This window comes from Leptidea sinapis, chromosome 39 (genome assembly GCF_905404315.1).
Source record: "Leptidea sinapis chromosome 39, ilLepSina1.1, whole genome shotgun sequence".
Lineage (NCBI taxonomy): Eukaryota > Metazoa > Arthropoda > Insecta > Lepidoptera > Pieridae > Leptidea > Leptidea sinapis.
This window is the reverse complement of record NC_066303.1, coordinates 1,762,378-1,785,726: the sequence shown is the minus strand read 5'-3', so window position 1 is coordinate 1,785,726 and position 23,349 is coordinate 1,762,378. Positions and strand designations below refer to the sequence as shown.

General features: G+C 33.3%; 2 protein-coding genes across 6 annotated transcripts in view; one reads left to right on the top strand and one right to left on the bottom strand.

The window, feature by feature from the left end:
• The window catches only part of LOC126976152 (uncharacterized), a 31,694-nt gene extending 21,514 nt beyond the window's left edge, over nucleotides 1-10,180 (top strand). For 2 of the 5 annotated variants that reach the window (XM_050824364.1, XM_050824363.1), the window contains 7 exons: nucleotides 7-144; nucleotides 1,524-1,622; nucleotides 4,284-4,414; nucleotides 4,975-5,055; nucleotides 5,432-5,678; nucleotides 5,762-7,678; nucleotides 8,046-10,180. In XM_050824364.1, the coding sequence (XP_050680321.1) occupies nucleotides 7-144; nucleotides 1,524-1,622; nucleotides 4,284-4,414; nucleotides 4,975-5,055; nucleotides 5,432-5,678; nucleotides 5,762-7,008 (1,943 nt within the window). In that variant the 3' untranslated portion in view covers nucleotides 7,009-7,678; nucleotides 8,046-10,180. Of the gene's footprint in view, nucleotides 1-6; nucleotides 145-1,523; nucleotides 1,623-3,497; nucleotides 3,808-4,283; nucleotides 4,415-4,974; nucleotides 5,056-5,431; nucleotides 5,679-5,761; nucleotides 7,679-8,045 lie in introns of those variants that run through there. The other 3 variants (XM_050824367.1, XM_050824365.1, XM_050824366.1) reach the window with 3 other exon arrangements.
• Nucleotides 10,181-10,596: 416 nt separating this feature from the next.
• On the bottom strand, nucleotides 10,597-21,910 carry LOC126976189 (uncharacterized). The gene is made up of 5 exons (XM_050824438.1): nucleotides 21,733-21,910; nucleotides 20,763-21,113; nucleotides 18,371-18,460; nucleotides 16,759-17,143; nucleotides 10,597-15,089 (listed from the first exon to the last, which is right to left on the bottom strand). The coding sequence occupies exons 1-5, from the start codon at nucleotides 21,775-21,777 to the stop codon at nucleotides 14,932-14,934; spliced, it is 1,029 nt and encodes a 342-aa protein (XP_050680395.1). The 5' UTR covers nucleotides 21,778-21,910; the 3' UTR covers nucleotides 10,597-14,931.
• Between the last annotated feature and the right edge of the window lie 1,439 nt (nucleotides 21,911-23,349).

Genomic DNA, 23,349 nt, shown 5'->3' with positions numbered 1-23,349 from the left:
TTCCAGAACAAACGTGTACTTCAAGTAATCCAAAAAATAATGAAAGCACCAAGGAACCCCAAATTCCTACATCCAAGCAACTCCAACGTAAATTTAAAGAGTCCGAAACAGCGGTGATAGATTTGTCGGATGAAGAAGATGAAGGTAGTTTGAAATTTTTTGTGTATAATTTTATACAACTGAATATTTTGAACGGTTCCTGCGCTAATTTAGGACTGGAAACTGGAATGTATGGCCCCGCTGGTCTGATCTGCCGGCTGGGCTCTGTTGATAGTTAAGGGACGTGTGATGTTTTTTTTGGAAGAGAAGGACATTCGAGTGGTGTTCTCTCCTGGTGGTAAGTGATCACCTCCCCCACACTCTTGCAACGTCAGAGCAATCACAGGAGCGTTGCCTGTGTGTGGTGTTTTATGTTTTTTTAAAGTGTTTTTTTTTTTAATTACCGCAAGGCTAGGGTTACCATTTAGTAATTTGAAAAATCTTGACAAAAAGGCTGACATTTCGACGAAAGTCCGGGCAAAGTTGATCTTGTTTAGATTTCGTTTTTTTATGGTAACCCTACTTATGGCTCTTGTTATTACTCAGGCTTGGTAAGATTGTGGGTGGCTTACCATCAGGACATCTTTAAGCAGGTTTTTCCTCCTCTTCGAAGATAAATAAATAGAAACTAAAATATTAAAAATATCGAAATGTGTGCTGGGACACATAGTGTAAGTGAAACTTGAAGTGACATATTTTTAAAACAAAATTAAAATATACGAATATAATAAAATTACGATTACATTTACATACCTATATATATAATAGAAAAAACTGAGCTATTTTTATAAGATGACCTTATACGAGGTACAATTGTTGGTAAAGAAGTCGACCCTAATTACGTCAGATGAGGTAAGAGTCACGCGATAGAAAGAGGGGCAACTTCTAGGTGAATAAAAATGTGGGTTAGTAGCGCTGTGCGATCTGAATTACACCTTATTGTATGACCGCAGGAGTCCCTATTTCCTAAATTGATTTTGCGGAGGGAGAGTTCTGTACTTGTACTATTATATTATATTCTTTGCTTTACGTAGTTTTTTTTCAGCTGAAAACACTCAGCAGTTCCGAGCTACAACTATTAAACATGAATCACTGGAGGCTAAAGATGAAGATAGTTATTTTATATTCTTATTTAACACGCAATCACTTTATAATGATGTTAATTTACTTTTTAACGGTACATTAAAAAAATATGGGTAATATTTTAATATCACATGGGAGTTTATTATAAAATATAACACAATCCACTGAAAAAGATTAAACAATTTTACAGAGCCTAGTACTTAGATGGAATTGCGTGTGTTTAAATTAGCTAATATGTTTATGAGTGCATATGAGGTTCTTGTATATGTACTGGCAGTGTATTGTGATAAAATTAATTTCACTAAACTTTTCTCTCAATTAATCCCTTGAAAGCATGTAAAGGCTGCTCGAGTTGCCCTTTAAAAGTTTGGTTACAATTATAAATATTATTTTGATTTCAGCACAAGCGAGTAATTCAATATTACAACCACAATCTGTTGATAACAAAGAAGATTCCGATATAGAGATGATAGACCTGGCGGATGAAACAGATGAAGAAGGTGGTTAGATTTTTTTTTAGTTTTTTATCGTTGTTCGCAATGACGTTGTGTACACATTTATGGACATTTCACCCGCAGTCTGATCGCGGAGCGCCAAAAGTGTGCTTAAAGCACACTTTTGTCCTTAATCGTGTGTCAAGTGTCACTGTCCGTATCATATCTGAACTCAATAAATGTTTTATATTGCTGCTTATTGACAATGGTCTAAACTGGAATAAATGCGGCAATAGCAGTTGAAGATATTGAGGCGTAATTTGTGGCATGTTCCATATTACGTCTGCGTTTTAATACGACGTGATATGTCTATATGTATAGAACGTCATTGGTTGTAAGACGCGAATTTTTATTATGAAAATGTACATGCACTCGGCCGCCGCACGTTATTTGTACGCAACCTTAATAAAAAGGTTTTTTAAAAACAGCGAGTTGCTTATACAATGGTTTTCGGTTGAGCGAATGTGGCTTGCCGTGGCTCGGTGCTACTTCATTCTCTCATCGACATAGATGGTGCCAACACCTTCACGGCGGACAATGGTGCCTCAATGGTATCCTCGCGGCATCATGTATCTATTATTTATAATATCATATAGTCCAATACGTGACGTGTTCCGGGCCTTATGTTTCTCCCGCGGTGCTGCAGCGCGTTGGCATTGTTCGCAGACGCTCCGACTTGTTCGCGATAATCCGGTTGCCTCGTCCTGGTGGAGACTACGATGTTCGGACAACAAAATACTCGCGGCTGTCTCTGACGACATCAGGAATCTAGTGTTTAAGCGCTGGATCTCTGTTCACATGGACAAAAAATTACTGCACAAATATGTGCAATGTATAGTTTTAGTTCTTTAATTTTACTTTTAACTTGGCACCCCTTTACAGTGTATAAATTTTTGTGTCTCAGGCGTAATAGCCTGAAGTAAATGCCTTTTATTTATTTATATATCATATCAATAATCATCTAGTAATGTCAGATCTCGACCGAACATTCAGAACAACAAGAATAAAATAAAAATAAAGTTTCATGCCAAGAGAATAACAAGAGATGTCGCCCAATGTACCATTCGGATTATTTGAGTAATGACATTGGCTTTTAAAAATGGCTGGCCTGGAAAAAGGTCTTGAACGTTAGATAATAGATTATTAAAATTAAATATGTATTTTTTTGTAAATGAAAACGTTTCGAAGATTTATTGTTATAATATGGTAATAATACCATCTATAGTTAATTCTCATGTAACACTATTTAGCTGCGTCATAGATGGCGTGAATTTTGTAATTGCTTGTCAAAAACAGAATTGGAATAGGGTGGGGTCAGAGTGTAAGTTGTCTAAGTCATATATTAAAAACGCGCTACAGGATCCATCATGCAAAAGTTTCAATCCGTATTGTACAGGCCAACTTTTTTATTGCGTCTGTCAGTTCACTCTGCCATTTTTTTAAATTATTATTTACTTTTCGCCATTAAATTTTTCTGTATTTTTTTTATATAAAAGGGACTAACGCATCATCTTGAGTCGAGGAAATAAGACAAATGAGACTTTTTAGCGATGAGTGCACAAACGTGTGTCTTGTTAGGATTAAACTGGACTAAATTTGAACAGCCCCATATCGAGACTTGTATATCATAGTCTCGATTTCAGCCACATGTTTGTGCTGGCCGGAGGGCATTGATTATTCGATCGATATTGGTATTCTGATGTTTCGAATATTAAAAAATATAATTTTTCATTCAGTAAATTAAAAGAACCACATTTTTAGACTATCGACCATTTAATTAGGCACAATTTTTTCTCAAAATAAAAAGGCATAAAAGGCATTTATTTTCTCAAAATTGATTCCTATAGAATTCTTTTTGATGTCATTTCTAATAACTACTAGATACTACTACCGCTTCGGAAACAAATGGCGCTCTGAGAGAGAAGAAGCGGCGCAAGAAACTCTCCCAGCATTATTTTTTTGCGCTCTTTTCAATAAATGAATATGATCAAAGGAAAAGGAAAACAAAATTACTTTCTTGTGTTTAGGAAATACGAACATAAGAAATTGGGGTATCTAACATATCATCATTCATTGAATATCTGAAATGCACCACGCATACACTTACACTAATACAAGCCGATCTGAAATGGTTTAAAACAACCTATTAGCTGAAAAAATACGATCATCTTCAACGCTAGTAGGTGGAATGGTTTGTAAATAATCATAAATATAAAGTAGGTGAATATTTTTTGGCCCGCATCGTTCTGATATCTAACACCATTTCCACCCTAACAGACGTTTTCAAGTCATCGTTTTCAGCTAAATTTTTTGTTGATACTTCATTAGCATATTGCAAAGATTCATTTACTTTGAACTTCTTAAAGCGCTTGCTTTGTATTTCTTGGGAGTAGTAGGATATAAAAATTTTGGACACTTCTCTTTTTATTTAAAAAAAAAATGATGTCATTTTACTAATTAGCTAACGTGCTTTTAATATATGTAATAGTTACGGAATAATTGCCTGGTCACAACGAACTCCTTAACGATTACAACCTGTATAATAAAAACTTTATAAATACTTACACAATAATAAATATATATTCCAAAAAATTACTTTCTATAATTTCATATTCATTGAATGGTTGGTCATTTGTAATTATTGTAAAAGAAACATTTAATTTGCAGAAGAAATGAAAGAACTTATTAAAGAAGAATTAATTAAAAAGGAGGTAATTGAAGATGAAAAAGTTGGTGAAGAACTATGTCCTATTGACAGGAAAGCGTTAAACGAAGAGATGTCCGCACTTAGGAACCTGGTGAATACTATGATATTGAAAATCACTTTTTTCCAATACAAATTACAAGTCAATTTGACAAAAAGAACTTATAACTTGAACATATTCTATGATCATCATCTTATCATTGTAATGACAGTGTTTTCAGCGATAACGTCAACATTTTCCATATTCTTGATTTTTTCTCAGTTATAATTTTATACCAAGTTTATTTGTCAGGCCGCTAATCTTGACATTTAATTACCTATGACAATTCATACAATAAACGGGTGTGGGGTACTTTATATGTCAATTTAATTTTGGTCAGGTCAACACTTGTATAACATATATTGACACACAGCCTGTGCTATGGGTATGTATTTATTACGATATAAGTATATCGTTTTAAATATATTGTTGTCGTTAAGTAAGTACTTAAACATACATAAATGCAAATAAACACATAACTCGGAAAACAACATCAATATTCATCATATACCTAAATGTTAGCACCTACCGGATAACTCTAGGTAGGCAGGGTCCAAACCACTGTGATATATGGGTTTTTTCTATAATTTTAACATATTTAAAATTATTTTCAGCTTAATGAGGTTGATAAAGGAGCTGATCCACAGAACGCACCCGGGATTTCTTGGGAATATTTAATCGATGACTTTAAGGGGGTATTTTTCATTATCACTATTGTTAATTCTAGTAGGAGTGTTCCGAAGAGCTGTTTGACCTGATTCCTACCGCCGAATTCAACCTTCACACAACACGCCATTAATTAGGATGTGTGGCGTTCCTCCACAGTGCGGTGTTTAAGTAACTTTCTTCCACATATTCAACCTTGTGCGGTGTTCCCAGGGCGATACAACTCCAAAATTAGCGTGGACGCTTTTCTAAAAGGCCGGAGACGGTCCTTTGATTCCCCTGGTGTTTCAAGAGAACCAGTACGCTCGTTTTTTCTCTTCTTCCAAAAACCCAGGGTTATTTCTCGTATGGTTTGATGGTAATCGACATTAAGAATCAGTTGAAATTATGTACTTTTTTTTTCAGCTTATGAGAACACGTACCGAAGAAGTAATGCGAAATAAATCACAGGATCAGTTCCTTATAGCAGTTGAGTGCGCCCCGGTAACTATAGCATGGGAAACAATTGAGGCATTCGTGATGCCGCGTGTATTCAATGCATCATCAACACAATTATTCACTAAGATATCGGAACAAGACCAGAAATGGATTGTGGGTTGTAAAAACTTCGAAGTATTCGACAAATTGTGTAAAATCCTTTCAGTGCGGATTGGTACGTATGTAGAAAACTTCTGAAATATTATTGGTAATTATTGCTTAATATTTTTAATATAAGCTATGTTAATCTGTTTTTAGGAGATGTGACGGTAACATTTGAACCGTTCAACTTATTCGTACATGAGAATCACTCCAACTATGTAGCAATGCAAGTTTTGATGAACTTATCTTTAAAAAAGAATGATAATATTAATGATTTTATTAAATCAGCTAAGATAAAACGGGAAAATACCACCAAAAACCATTCCAATGACGTAATTTGGGTTGAGACACCTAATAATATTATTGATCTAACAGATGACGTACAAGAAAATGAAGTAAATGCAGCAGATATAACTCCTATCAGCAAAATCGATTCCCCTACACTAGAAAATCTTAATAAAGATATAACATGTAAGGAAAATTTACAGAAAATTGATAAAACTATAAGCGTTATAAATGAAAATACAGACCAATCTATGGATTTGAAAGAACACGATTTGATTGAACGAAGTTGTGAAAATAACCCAAGCTATGATATATCAAATACGGAAACAGACTGCGTTATAAATGAAAATATAATTCAATCTATAGATTTTAAAGAACACGATTTGGTTGGAAACGAACAGAAAAGTTGTGAAAATAACCCAAACTATGATATATCAAATAATGAAACAGACCGAGATATAAATAAAAATACAGACCAATCTATGGATTTGAAAGAACACGTTTTGATTGAAAATGAACAGAAAAGTTTTAAAAATAACCCAAGCTACAACATAGTAAATACGGAAACAGACAGCATTTTAAATGAAAATATAGATCTAACTATGGATTTGGAAGAACACACTTCAACTAAAAATGACCAGGATAGTTGTGAAAATAACACAAGTTGTGATATATCAAATACTGAAACAGACCGTGTTACAAATGAAAATATAGACCAATCTATGGAATTGAAAGAACCCTATTTAATTGAAAATGAACAGCAAAGTTGTGAAAATAACCCAAACTATGATATATCAAGTAATGAAACAGACCGCAATATAAATAAAAATTCAGACCAATCTATGGATTTGAAAGAACACGTTTTGATTGAAGATGAACAGAAAAGTTGTGAAAAAAACCGAAGCTACAACATAGTAAATACGGAAACAGACACCATTTTAAATGAAAGTATAGATCTAACTGTGGATTTGGAAGAACACACTTCAACTAAAAATGATCAGGATAGTTGTGAAAATAACACATGTTGTGATATATCAAATACTGAAACAGACCGTGTTACAAATGAAAATATAGACCAATCTATGGAATTGAACGAATCCGATTTGACTGAAAATTAACAGAATAGTTGTGAAAATAACCGCATTAAAAATGAAAATATAGGCCAATCTATGGAATTGAAAGAACCCTATTTAATTGAAAATGAACAGCAAAGTTGTGAAAATAACCCAAGCTATGATATATCAAACATGGAATCAGACCGCGTTAATAATGAAAATATAGATCAATCTATGGAAATAAAAGAACCCGATTTGACTGAAAATGAACAGAAAAGTTGTGCAAATAAGCCAAGTTATGATGTATCAAATACAGGAACAGAGAGTACATCAACTAAAGAAATAGAAAATATCGAGTTGAGCAAAGACTTAGACCTAAATGATGACGATTTAGAAGAGCTACAGCACTTCTTAAAATCCGTTGACTGATTTCAAGCCTAATTTTTGTTAAATGGGATTTGTATACTTACATTTCAAGTGATAACTAATTAGTTCTTATGTTCAATGTGGGTAAATTAACATTTAACACTAGGAAGATAACATTTTGAAAAGCCTAGTAAGACCCAGTACCGTAAATGCGTACAACATGAGACTCGAAGGTAAACTGAGACTAAACTTCCATGGCATATATTATTACATGTAGTATCATTATTATTTTGGCAACACTGACAGTTCAGTTTCAAATTTGTTGTGTGAGGTTCCATACTTGCTGTCGTGAAGGATTTTTTACCAGGTAAGTAGTATTTTTCGAGAAATAGACATTAATTTGTTTGTGAAATATATTGTTGTACTACATATACCTCAGAACTCTGATAATTGACTAATAAGTATGTACTGTGATTTAAATCGATGAATCAATCCCATCTTGTGAAGCATGTTCCCATAGACAAAATAAACTACATGTTTTAGACTATTTGTTAAATGTTACCAGAATAAATTTAAAATTTCCTCAAACTCGACGCATTTTATTTTTATGGTGGAAAATTGAGACCATGTCTCAAATTAGGTGCATATGTCTCAAATTTTATTCAAATCGATAGTGGTTCAATTTCAAGTAATTATGATAATTATTGATGATACATTATTTTTTTTTGTTTCAGTAATTATGTCTTCGCGAAGACGAAGAGTTCTCGGGGCGAAACCCTACCGAAATTATAGTGAGTACACTTTGAAAGCTGCTATGGCAGCAGTTGACACTGGCATGACTTTGAGGGAAGCGGAAGAAAAATTTAAAATACCTCGAGCAACTAAATAGAAAACACCGAAGGCTACAATTAAACAAAGTCGGCCGTCCTAAAGTTTTCAGTGAAGCTCTGGAGGTCTTTGTGCAATTAATCATTACAGCTGCTGCTTGGGGATATCCACTATCAGGTTTAGACCTATCTTTACTCGTGAAATCACATCTAGATAGGCTAGGTCTAAATGAGACACGTTTCAAAGGTAACTTACTGGGACGATATTGGCTGGAAGGTTTTCTACGGCGCCATAAAAGCACTTGTAAAAGCATCTGTAAGGCTCTCAGAAAATATTAAACGCCGAAGAGCTGGAGTTACGCAGGAGACATTAAAATCATACTTCCAAGAATTAAAAACCACCTTGGAGGATGTAGATCCGGCCGCAATAGTAAATTTTGACGAGACTAATATGTCTGATGACCCGGGACGCCCGAAAGTGTTGGTACGTCGAGGTATCAAGCATGCTCATAAAATCATTGACTCATCAAAATCAAGTACCTCCGTAATGTTTGCTGGGACAGCGTCAGGTGTTCTGCTTCCACCGTACGTCGTTTATAAAGCGGAACATTTATATAATACTTGGACGGAAGGAGGACCTCCAAATACAGTTTACAACCGATCTCGGAGTGGATGGTTTGACACTACAATATTTGAGGATTGGTTTTTGAAGGTCATTATTCCTTATGTTGAATCGTTTAATGGCAGAGGACCCGTGGTTGTAATTGGTGATAATCTGAGCAGTCATTTTTCATTAGATGTGATACAAAAGTGTACTGACTGTATTAAATTTGTTTGTTTACCGGCAAATAGTACGGGGTTGTGCCAACCCCTCGATGTAGCAGTGTTTCGACCATTAAAAATAAAATGGAGGTCTGTTCTGCTGTCTTGGAAGGAAAAAAATAGAGGAGTAATGCAGAAGCATGAAGCGAAAAAAAAGGTGGCACTTATTCCAGGTAAAGGTGTAACAGTGGAGGAGTTATTCGAATCATTAAAGACTAAGACGAAACGTAATAAAACGAAAAAACAAAAAAAAAGATCGTCGATGATGAAAGCACTTCCTGCAGTGATTTAGAAGAATGGAGGGAAGCAGTTTTGAATACTGCAAACTCATCATCCGATGACAATAATGAGTTCGACACAGTGTTTTTTGATGATGTTCATGACATGTTTCCTGATGATGATGAAAGATCGGCGTCACCACATATAACTAACATCCCACATAAAGAGAACCAAGAAAATGAAGATCCACTCAATGTAGACCAATCGGTCTATACTGACGAACAATTTAAAGTTTCTGTACCTAGTGATGGTGGTGCTGGTTGCTCTAAAGATATCGATACAGAAATTGTAAATAATTCGGAGATTTCACCAGATTCTTTTGTTGTTGTAGAATTACTCTACAATGAGAATACGAAAAAACAAACTGAAAAGAAGTTTATTGCTCAAGTTACGAACATGGTTAGCGACGGAAAAGTGACCTGTCGCTTCATGAGATGTTGTAAATATGTAAATACCCTTTGTAGCTGAAAAGCTACAAAGGGTATTTACATATTTCCAGCAGTGGATGACATGATGACAATTGACACTTCTCGAATAATAAATACAATTAAGCCCACTCAAGTGAAAAGGGGAAAATACATTTTTAATATTAATATTTACTTATAAGACTAATAAAATTGTGTAAAATAATATTTTTTGTGCGCACTTCAAAGCGTAGGTATGCATAGGTATAGCCTATGTATCGCAATAAAACGTTCCTAATAGCTTAGACTCCAATTTTGATCTCAATGTTTAAATTTTATTATAAGTTGCAAATGTTATTAATTTACTTAGTGTTAAAGGCTAATTTGAGACATGTGGGCAAATTGAGATCTCAAATTACCTTCGGTCTCAAAATCGAGATTTATGTTGATTTATTTTTTGACGATTTATGAAGAAGTTTGTTTTTTGTTTTTGATTTTTGAAGAACTAGTAAAAGATCTGGTAAGATTTGGAGATAATATTTTGTTTTATTTAATACCTTTAGTTATAACTGATTTATTATTGTTTTAATTTGCGCAAATTCAATATTTTGTTATTTTTTAACGTCTCAATTAACAAACATTGAAATTCTACATGGGAAACCATGACTTTTATAATGTGTCTTATGTTTACCGCATGTTGCAGGTAAATTGAGACAAGACGAAATAAATATATATAAAAAAACTACATTGATTGGCTCAATATTGCAATATGCTCCTATTACCTTAGATAGAGACTCATGTTCTAGTAAAGTTTCAAACCATAATTATTAAGAATTACACATTATACTGTGAATTGAAATTTAAACCCGTCTCATGTTGTATGCAAAATTTTATTAGGCAAACATTTTTTTTCGATAAAGGGATTGATGAGGTCTTCAGAAAAAAAAAAAAAAAATTATTACACAATTTTATTTGTACCTTAATATAAGTAATTTATTCTACAGTAGTATAATTAGCTCGCTTCTTGTACAGCAACACTATTATGAAGGTAAATGAAATAAAATTCTGTTGCCAATTACAATAATAATGGTCAAGTTATTAAAAAGTTGTCAGGTGGACAAAATGATAGGTTTCCAATTACAGACAGCACCAAAGTGCAGGCATAATGTTCAACATTGAATGTTTCAACTACAGCAACGCTTCGCACAATCGAGCATTCTCAAAAGTACTGCTTAGGCGTGATGCGTCCAATCAATACCAACTGAATAGCAGAAAATCAACTTAATCTTTAAGTTGGCGTTGATCAAAATTTTATTTATATATAATATATTTATTTAATATAAAATTATTAAAGCTCACGTTTCGTCGTAGTATTTTGAAACTAATAAATGTTAATTCACACTGTTAAAAAATAAATATAACTATGGATTAAGGTACAAACATTGACCATATTTTTATATTCTACATTTAAAATTTGAATACAATTTCATTTTAGAATTCGAAACTACATACATATTTTACAGAAATATACTATTGTAAACACAAAGAGGATGTTAATACTACGTAATAAGGGGCAGGACTGCCTAAGTAAAAATTGAAATTTAGTGTAGTATGAAATGTGTCGTGATTTGACATTAGTTCAAACAGTAGTAATTAGAGTATGGGGATTGGCGACGAAGTATAATTCAGCTAAGTTTGAAAGCGAACAGTTGCGTAAAACCTAGTGGATTTCGGCTATCTCCGTTTTTCACAAGATTGTAGCCGTCTTAAAAGCTATCAACTCAACACCGTTTGGCACGGCTTCAGCGCCTTATATAGCCACAAGATGTCTTCTTCAGTTGAGTCATGAAGCTCAAGATCCCATTGTTCAACGTGCAATTTGCCACGATTTTTTTGTTGACGATTTTCTGTCTGGACATTCGACCATTGAGGAAACCATATCTCTATGTCGCGGAGTTATGAGTGCCTTATCATCCGCTCAATTAAACTTACGAAAATGGAATTCGAACCATCATGATATTTTGCAAGCAATTTCTGGTGAGGCGAAGATATCGAGATCTGTAGATCTCAGCAGTAAAAGCCTCTCTAAAACATTGGGTTTATATTGGAAATATCCTGCAGACACTCTGTTATTTTCTATTGACATTCCTCAAAATGTCACTGTGAATAAGAGACACATTTTATCAACAATAGCTCAAGTCTTTGACCCACTTGGTCTTGTTTCACCTTGTATAGTGAAAGCAAAAATAATAATGGAGCAATTGTGGATAAATAAATGTGGTTGGGATGATCCACTTCCTACACATATAGGACAATCCTGGTTAGATTTTGCTAGGTCATTACCACAATTGAATGCCTTAAGTATTCCCAGATGTGTTACGTATAATTTACCCATAGACATACAGCTGCACATCTTTGCAGATGCCTCAGAGAAGGCGTATGGTGCATGCGTTTATGTAAGATGTTTGGACAACGATGGTATAGTTACCACTCATCTGTTAATTAGAAGTTTTTATTTACTAAAATTTTCTTTATATATTTATTTAAAATAAAATTTGGTTTCATATGGTTGTTTAAAAAAAATATTGATGATACAAAGGTTTTTTTAAAATATAGTACACATTTGACTGTGTGACCACTTGACCGAGGTTGAGGGTCCTCGGATGGTTAAATTTCACAATTGAATCTAAGGCCGAGATCTATAGAGAATACTTATACTTTGCTCAGACTTTACTTACATAAACTATAGCTAAGTGTAAGCTTATCATAAATCTTTCATAATATCGTTTTTATTGTCATTTGACTGCTGAAATAATGACAAGCTTAAGTTAAGCCAGCCCAATCCGAAAGTAATTTCATTTTATCAGACTGAGCTAAGTTTTATGTAAGTAAAGTCTGAGCAAAGCCCAAGTATGCTCTATAGATCTCAGCCTAATAGATAGCCCTACAATCTGTACATTGTAAGTGGCATTTTTAATTATTATTTGTGACGAATATAATATATAAATTACATGACACGTTGTTTGTCCGCGATGGACTCCTAAACTAATGAATGGATTGTAATGGGGATTACTTCATCGAGTGCAGTTTAGTCCAACTTGAGAGATAGGATAGTTTTAATTTCTATTTGGGATCCATAAATATTTTTATTTTCAACATTTGTTTTGTACGGACATATTTTCTATGAGAAAATTTATTGACGCACGCTTTGACAGAATTGCCGTGAAACATTTCATTATAACAACATTTTATAAAATAATTCTTGATATGAAATATTATTGACAATTCATAAAAAAACAATTTTATTTATTATGTTCAGAACAACGCTGTCGAGTCAGCTAATATATATATGATAGCAATTACAATACCCGCGGTATTTCGCTAATCGTAAAGGGCTGAGCTAATGAGAAGAAGTAGCAAGAAACTCATTGCCACTCTTTTAAGTCAAGATTTACATTTTAATTGTTTTACAAATCATTTCAATTACAATATATGCAAATTGACGCAACAAAAATACTCAAATGTCAAAAACTGAAAGGCTTACACGAGTAAGTCAAAAAAAGAAAAAAAAAAGTAAACTAATACTTATATAAACACAAGAGTTATTGAGTATAGTAGATGCATCAATCCACACAAACCGTAAATAAATAGAGGCATTATGTGAGCATTTCATAATACATGTACAAACAAATACATATTCGTTAATATATTATATTAAATACCTTAAATCATTTATACATCTGTGACAGCTGTAAAAACGTCGAAAAAATTGAGGTTGACAGCTATCAAGCACTGCACGCACACTAACTCAAAGTGACATAAATATCGCGAGTGTAACACGTAGCTTGTCACGCATACTAAAGTAATAAACCTGGCCTGTTTTAATCATTTGTCTAGAAGCAAGAGGCTCCATCTAAATGTATAAATTACCTAAGTAAAATACATTATGTGTAATTGGTTCCTTCCATGCAAAAGTAATGTATAGATAAAGGAGTTGTTCAAAATGAGCCAAGTCTCTCTTTATTCACTAAATACTTTGTGATAATCGCTATTTTCTTTGGTATGTGACAAAGAGCTAAATATACCAATGTACCAAAATTAATAGTTATTGAGTTGATGAAATATTATTTTGCGATTTCCACGCGACATGGAACTCAGCCGAATACACAAAGTAAATGTCAATGTCAGTAAAATAAGCTGTCACTGTCTCTTGCACACGCATAGACACGAAGAAAGTTTTTTGATTACTCATCGTTTACGTCGGTGCACGTCTAGTAGATTGGAAAGAACCTTTACTACAGCAATAAAATAATTTGTAACGGAATTGTTTCTTATGAATCTATTTTGTTTTTTTGTAGGTGTCATGGTAACACTCAGAAATCAATGACAAGTGACAATGCGTAATATAAAAAACCAAATAATAATGGAAATGAATATATTCTTTAGTTTTAATTCTTCCCTATAACACTTTATTACCTACATCTTTTAAGTATCTTCAAGTAACCCACTTAACAATAATATTAATAGAGATATATATATGTGTGTGTGTGTGTGTGTGTGTGCATTTTCTTCTGCCTGTGTTATGGGTTACAAGACAACGATATATTTAATACAATATACTTACTTAAACATACATAAATTCATATAAACATACATAAATACATTTTAACTTTTTTTTTACTCGGAAACAAACATCCATATTGATCATATAAATGCTTCCACCTACCGGGATTCGAACCCAAGACCTCTAGCTTAGTAGCTAGGATCGCTAACCACTCGGCTATAAAGGTCGCCTAATTAATAGATTGCTTGTAATTAGGATGATATGAGAGAATGTATAAGAAAGCTATTGAAACAAGCTATAAGACCATGCAAAATAAACTATCTTATAAACAAAACGTGGGTCAGAACTTGGTCAGGGCGTAGTGTGCCGTACGGCACTTTCGATTTTGGTGTATATGAAAGATCTAGTCCCAAAGGGCACTTCCTGATTTTGAAAGGTTTGGACAGACTGAATTTTATAATTCAATGTTGAGCTGAACTCACTAGTCCAGTTCATTAAATAACCCAGCCCAACGTCCATAGTCACCTGGAACAACTCCTTTATATATTAACGCTTCTTGTTATTAAACCGGATTGCTCTTCTTACCAATAAACAGAACCGTTAAATCACTAAATCTAATAGTATGGTGCATTTATCTAAAAAATCTTATAATTACAAACAATAAACTTGCCTCAAACTCTAATACATATCAACTATAAATCTACTTTCAGATACTTAAACGGGGTTAAACCACGGTTTTTGCTTCTTCCACGTTTTTTCCGTCTTCCACGTTTTTTGCTTCTTCTACGTTTTCTTCCTCATACCATTCATCCAGTTCCTCCGCCAACTTTTCAATGGGCAAATCAGTTAGATCCTCTACTTTCTCATTGTTCAAGTTATCATCTGAAAGTAATTAGGTTATAATATATTATATAGTACAACAAAATAGACCATACATAAAAGGTAAAGTCTATATATGGTAAATATAGTTCCAATAAAGCGATGGAGGTTGTCATACCGTCGGGTTTTTTTTCTGTTACCTCAGAGCTTTTAGACCCATTTGGTTTTTTATTTATTTAAAACGAATAAGTGGTCAGTGTCAGGTCACTAATATCCATAATATAGATAATATGTACATATTGAATGAAGTTATTTACATGACTAACTAAGCAAGAAGATTTTTATTTAAGTTATGATATATGGATATCTCGTTTCCAAGGTTCGCCACTGGTAAGATTTCCTACATTTATACACTTTTATAATAAAACGGGTTGTTTAAAACAGATCTGTTATGTCTAGCGTTTGGGTACAGGTGAAACAACTGTTACTCAGTAAGTAACTTTGAACCCGGGACATCCGCTTCCGACCAGACCGTTTGTTGTACTGTGCATTCTTAAGACTTAAATAGTACTTAATTTCATATGATGTCGGTTGATGTCACTGTCGATATCATGACATGACAATGATTGTTAACACATTAAAGTCAGACTAGATGTCAAAACATATATATAGATCCTGATTACTGAATAATTAATCTTAAACTACAGATCGGATATTGAAGTTGACCGTTAAAAAGCCGACATACAGCTCGACCAAACGAATCGTTCTAAATTGTGCTATGGCAACACTGATTAGATTTATTATTGTTTCCTTGGGCTATAAGGGCTGCTACTCACTAGCGGTTTACCGCCAAATAAATTCAACCGCAGCGGTTATGCTTCTGCCAGCACTCGCGGTTAGACGCCATCTTACGCTCGTTTGGAGCTGTAGTTTGCGTTCACGATACTCGATATAAAAAAAACAACTATATGGACTATAATAGAGATTTCAAGCAATTGAAGGAATAAATATTATTGAGTTTCTTCAATTCTTGAAAACAACTTTCAAACTGACCGGATTCCTTGCGTTCTCCAGTACATAACGAAACTAGTTATTTATTTCGTTGTTTTCGGGGCTATCTCTCGATAACACGTGCTATATCGGGAGCGATCATCCATCCTTTTTATTCTATGGATCTACGCTGCCTTCGAGTGAACGCATTTCAACAGACGGCTGCCCGCTCAAACGAACTGCTAACCACTAGTGTGGAGGAGGCCTAATAATCATCAGTACCAGTGAAACAGATGTTTACAAGTGAAATCAGTTGCCCACATAATGCACTAGGCATGATTGATCATAAATTGACCTTGAAATACAACGGCTGTGCTCATAATGGAACTTAAATATGCAACTGGCAAAGCATTGTATTTGACATGTTGTGACTGTTCGAGGAATATTTTTCATAAATATATGCCGTTAAAAAGTTGTTACTAGCCATAAACGGATTTATTTTATAATTCGTCTATCTAATTGTTCAACGGGCAAAAACAAATTCTACATCAAAACATATCATTTATTTTGCTTTGCTTTTAATTATAAATGAATTCGTTCCATTTTTGTGCAATACAGCCTTCTGCAAAGTGCATTTTCTAAGGTATACGTTTTGTTTGTCGATTGCCATTATTATTACCACACAATGGAACCATTTTTTGTTTCAAACGAAACAGAACAGTTCATTCAGTGGTCAGATTACCTGGCTTGTCTTCGTTTGATTGTTTGTCTCCTTTGCGTTTAAACATATCAGGGTTCTCCAAAAGCTCCTTTTTGATGTCCAGGGTCAATTCCTCATCAGTGCACTTTGGATAGTTGCGTCTATACTCCTCTAGCAATTTGCTAACAGGATAGATCGTCTTTCCATCAAGCATACTGACAAATCTTTCTCTGATACGGATCCTCAATAATTTATAAAATTGAAACCGCATACTTTCATCAATATTCTTTAGGACAAGAGGTGTAAAGTCCCTTTTTATGTAGTTGCACGGCCCATAGAAACTCAAAGGCCGCTTTCTAGCCGGTACATATGCCTTAGGAGTTTCTGGGTTCGGTTTTACTTCGGACTGTCTGATAGTCTTGTTGCTCTGTAAAACGTAATTACTCAAAGATTAACAACGGTAACATTGGCAACACTATAAATATAAAAAAATACCCATTAATATTAACAGATTTATTGATATGCGGAAGATATGAGATGAAGATTAAAATTTCACTCTCTACATTTTTTCGTAACGCGCCTAAAGAGGTATAGCTTTAAAAGATATAATAAAACATGAACAGGACCATCCAGGCACCACCGCCCGTTCACGAGTATGACGCATGGACCAGCCATCGCCTCTGTCGGCCATATAAAAAAAAAAAAAACGCGTGTAATAGTAACATATCACCTCCGAGGCAATCATTTGCGCCAAACTTCATGACAACTGTGACAATCATATCTTGACTCATTTCAACATCAGGTTTCGGTGACAACTGTAGGCTGAGGCATTCCAGTAACGCTACCAAGTTGATGTGATGAGCTTTATTAGTAAATAAATAAAAAATACCCTTAGGCACTATACAGTAATAGAAAACAGTATTTTATTTTATATATATTTATACACATATTTAGACGGCCGCTAAGCAATATTGGGAAGACAAGACTATAGAGTGTCACGCCGTACACCACCGAGACTAGTTGCTGTCCGAGTTACATTACTTTTCTACTGTATTGTGCCTTAAAGCCGTATTCCAAAAGGCGTCTTAATACATATATAATTAAACTTAACCAGAAACCTTAGCCTTAAGTCTGGTTTTAAACTACAGCTGCCAGCCAACTTGTACAATTTTTCCCGAGAACACACATTTCTACACTATTCAAAAGGGTTAATAGATTGACAACATATAAGCTTCATTCACATCTACAAACAATTGACAACATATGGACCTAATACATGTAAATGTACTATAGCAGTTATGTTACGCTAAGTATTCAGCATGTTACAAGTTCTTTTTTTTCTGCACTGGAGAACATAGAATATAGTATACAGGATAATTATCATAACATTTCAAAATATTACTAATATAATAATCTGTTATACTATAGCACAACTTCTATGTCAATTAAGCTTTCATATATTTCTGAAATTTGCTATTATGTGTATTTGTACATACAGTTGATCTTCTTGAATTAATTTAATTCAAATAAAGGAACCCCGAATAAGGAACTTTTGCTGTATATGACTTGTATGGACCCCCCAAACTTTTCAATCAGTTCCTGCCATTTTGAAAAACAGTATTGCAAATGGTCATCTCATTCAACAACAACTTACCTGTAAGGACTCAAGCTTTTGTTGTTCCAGCAGCAACAGTCTCTCAGCTTCGATTAGTTTACGTTTCTTATTAATGAGTTCAATCTCCACCTACATAGAAAAGTTTAAATAAATTAGTAACATGATCACTTTAACTGCTCATATTGTTTAAGGAAGGTGCTTGTACATAGACTGGCAATTAACAAAAAGCAAATAGAAATAAGTATAGTCTGGTCTTTGGAGGATACTAGTACGAAGGGCAACACATTGTTGTAGAAAATTACCTCTGTGAGTTGCCTGAGTAGTAACTCTGACCAGCAAGCAAGCATCACAAAGCTATGGTGGTTCAGACAAACTAGTACAGAGAATATACTCTTGATAATGTAATGTATGTTCATAGGCACATAAGTGAATTTGCTAGAAACTGTCATAAGCATAATGTTAACACCAGGAGCAGATAATAAGATAATATATATTATAATAAGTAAATAAAAACACTTTAAAAAAAAAGACTTTCTTAATGATATAACAATTTGGGAATAGAGCGACAGCCCTCAGGCTATTAAATAATAAGTTTAATTGTACAATGTACAGTTGTACTTTGTCAAAATATTTTTTGATGAAAAAAAAACCCACTGAGTTTGTTTAGCCCGTTCTTCTCAGGCCTGAGGCATTCATGCATTCCAACATTCCAAAAAACTACCACCCATTGGTGGTAACTTTCGATAAGTGATGTCACATCCTATTTTGAATAAAAATATTTGAATTTGAATATCTAACCAGGCAGTGTGAACAGTTGGAAATAAATGAATAATATGAGCCTCTTTCAGTCACAAAAGCAATCTATATGTGTTGTATGTTTCTCGATAAAAAAACACAGTTGACAGTTGCTCACTTGCAGATGATGGTACAAGTGGCATATTTTGTTTTACTAACAGGATTCTTTAGGTAGATTCAGTGTTAGTAGTAAAAGGCTGTGCTAAAATTTATTGGTTTTCAATGGTCAGGGCAAAATATTAGATGGCATAAATTTAAACGTTAAATTTTAAAACATTAAAAACGTTAACTAGACTCACATTCAAAAATTGTCTGAAGCAAAACTCTGCCTATGTGTCTATTAGGCAGTTCAGTTATGATTGAACCTCACTTTGAATACAACTCTGAGCAGACAAACCAAAGCTATGCATCCAACAGCATATACAAACTTAAAAAGGATGGAGGGTCATATTTCAGGTAAGTAAAATTAAATTAACTGAATTGTGATACTAACTTAAGGTTTTTATCATTTTTCTAAATAATTACATTTCAATTGCTAAAACAAAATGTTCTTGACTTGTGTTTGCTTCTGTCTACCGGGTGACGTAGCGTTCTAATGAGTGTATACAATAGGCTAAGACATAACTGCCGTGAAATAAGGTATTAATTTCAATGAATGTTTTAATGTTATCTGTATAGGTATACATAATCCCCTTTATTTATAATAGTCTGCTAACTTAAAGCATTGCTAATTCTCACTCTATCTTCTTCTATTGACCTAAGTCAGAATGAGAATAATAATAATATACTAATACACTCCTCAGCGGCTGTTTTAAGTTAGCGGACCATTATGAATAATGGGGTTAATATAATTATATAATATAATAATAAATAATAAATTATAATAAATAATAAATTTCGTTTATTTTATGTCCATGGTATAGTATGTCCATGGGTTAAATTAATTCAATTAAAATAACATATGAATAGAGATCTATTAAACATAGATACATTTTCATTTTGTTATCTTAAAAGAATGAATAAAGAGCTGGAACAATTAATACAAAACCACAGTTAGGTGGAAGTACAAAATGTGTTGGTAGTTCATAAATAAACAGTCGAGATGAGCAGGATATCTGATGAGCATGCCAGCAGACCTTTACAAATTATCTCATACAAGACTGGACAACCACAGCCATGAAGCAGACCAAGAAAAATATAACCAAAATGTGCAGGGGAAAACCTGAGTGACAACAAGTGGTAGTCAAAGACCATCCAAAGTGCTGTAGGATAGTAGATGAGGAGGAATGAATAATTTAACATATCAATAAATTTTCATACATTTTACATATCAATAAATTTTCATACATTTTACATCTCAATAAATTTTCATACACAAACTATCTAAAAAATTAATATAACTCAATACAGTTACTCTCTGTAGTTTAAATATGGAAAACTACTTCCACTTTGCCCACATTTTTTTGTATAATTTATGGCACATATTCAGAAAATTTATTGAATTAAGCGTTACTTTTCCGGAAATCCATAATTATACAAATGATTTAAGTTTTCTTAAGTGTTAATTCCGCCAATAATGTTCAAATCATTTGGCACATATTCAGTTTATAATATACATATTATATAACAGTACTACCTCAATCATATCCAATTCCTGTTTTAAGGCTGGGGTATCAGCTCCACGTTTCAAATTATTATGGTCACCTTTAGCAAATGAGTTATTCAGTCCAGTAGAACCTGATTTGTTTTGCTCAGGTGGACTTTCCTTGAGAAAACATTTTAAGTTGTAAATCTGTCCATCAAAGCTTTTATAGGGATGATCTTGAAGCACACGTACAGCAAATTCAGCATCTTGCAAACTATGGAAACGTACTGTTACTTGCTTTGTATTGTCATTTCGTACCTTAACTTTCTCAACCCAAAACATGATTTGAGGCTTTTTAAAAATAGACTGTCTTAAGTAATGTATTATTTTCCCTTTTGGACCCTGAAAATATATTTAAGAAACAATAAGCTTAAAAATAAATAATTTGGTGGTGCATTAAATTTGACAGTGTTTTTATTATTTGGCTTTAGTTGTCACTGTTGAGTAGTAAGATTTGCAGCAGACTTTTTTTAAAGAACTATTTTAAATTAAAATATAGATCCCTAATACCTGAATAACAACTGGGATTTGTTGTAAATATAATTATTGAGATTTTTTCAGGTTGACATTTAACCTCAATTTTTTTGATGAGCACAAAGACATACGAATCGTGAGTGTAAGACGTAGCTTGTCAAGCACACTGAAGTAATAAACCTGGCCTGTATTCATCGGTTGTCTAGAAGCAAGAGGCTCTATCTAGTCATAGGTATAAATTATCTGAGTATGTAAATCATAATACATTATTTGGTACAAGTACAACACACTCACTGCAAGCCCCGAAAAGATACCCACAAAATAGCAGTATTATGGCGTCATCACGCTATATGGAATTAGACATTTTTACCTAACTCTATCGGGTTCAATGGCACAGAGGACGAGGATATAAAAATCATATGTTTTAGAGATGAATAAGTTTTATGTTAACACGAATGTACGTAAAATCTATCGGATGTAAACTCACGTCTTGCGGTAGGCCGGTAATAATGATTCGATGAGATTGAGACATTTTAAATATTGATTATTTTTTAAATCAAATACTTTCAGTAAATTCTAATCTCACAGTACAATGTTGAAAAATAAATAGATAATTTATAGATATATCAATTAATAATAAATCTCGAACATTTTACGAATGACAATTGACAACCACAAATCACATATCACCAAAGAGAATTTAAGCACTACGTTCTAGAGACGAGAGTACCATACAAAATAATGAGAAATATCACTTGTATTGTATTGCACTAAATATGATACCAACATAGTCAACTAATGACGTAATATCAGAGCTGCTAATATAAGAAGTATATAGGGTTAGAATCAATCCATAATTTTTATCGATAATTTCTAATAATATATATAAATTTGTGTCTAATTTTAAGGTTCTCTTTTGTTAATTTTAATATGGACCTAAGCAAAGTCTTAATAGTTTAAACTAAAAGATAAGTTTTAGTTATCGCAAAGAAAAAAAGAATTAACATAATTAATATTTATATTAATTAACATAACAGTTTCGTTTTGCGTTGTAGTTTCGGTTTAGATAGTCTTTGGTATTCGTTTTTCAGATGTTTCAATAAAGTCGTAGGCGTGGGTCCCGAATCTGAAATTATAACAGAACACATATTAACAGCAGTTAGTTAACCCAAATTTTTTGGCTTTAAATAATTTTTTTCACATCATAACCACAATATAATATAATAAAAAGGATTTTAAAGGTTAATAAACTATTTTAAGATCAATAAACTTATTCATCAAAAATATAGATAACATAAAAATGAAATAAGTAAAAATAAATTTAATAATAATTTAAAATAAAATATCGACAGTCGATAAAAAGTGTCAAACACTACAGATAGATTATATATTATAATTTTTACTCTAGATGAATTAAATCAATACTCTATCACTTTTAATCACTCTAAGTATTATTTATTAGCTTATTATTTGTTCATAAGTGCTAACCTTTCTTTATCCAAAAAGAATTTAGCCATGAAAATTCTCTTACTCCCATCTGACCAGCCAGATTTTAAACCACATATTTTACACAATTTTTTATTACATGGTATAGGTCAGAAAATCTTAAGCAGTTATTCTATAAATAATTAATCACATTACCCTGAATAATGACGAATAAAGTAAAAGAAAACGAAAATTCGTAACAAAAATTGTTAACAGTAACTTTTATTTTGAATGAATGACATGTCACATGACACTCAAACCAAAACAAAGAAAAGAGTCGAATATATGTTAGAGCGAGACAGCGTTTGCCGCCATTATTTTTAGTGCAACGCTATACATATTCGAGTTTATTAGAGAGTTGCGCCAGGTTGCATATCACCATAAGTTACTCTATGCATATCACAATGACGACCAAAGAGAATTTAGTCACTTAACGATAATGACGGCGCGGTGCAGTGCCATAGACAGGGTGATCATCTCAAAAATGGCGAATCTACCCGGCACTGGCAAAAATTTACCCAAACATGTGTCAAGGAACATATTTACTCTAGGGAGACAAGTGTCCTGAAAAAAATAAAGATAGGCCGTCATATCATCGGCCGGCATCAATGGAGACGAG

Bases quoted from the DNA above. Each gene is read 5' to 3' on its own strand.
- LOC126976189 (XM_050824438.1), bottom strand. From the start codon at position 21,777: ATGTCTCAATCTCATCGAATCATTATTACCGGCCTACCGCAAGAC. The intron at 21,114-21,732 runs GTGAGTTTACAT...ATATATTTTCAG, and splicing joins TTACCGGCCTACCGCAAGAC to GGTCCAAAAGGGAAAATAAT. The intron at 17,144-18,370 runs GTAAGTTGTTGT...TACGTTTTACAG, and splicing joins AAAAGCTTGAGTCCTTACAG to AGCAACAAGACTATCAGACA.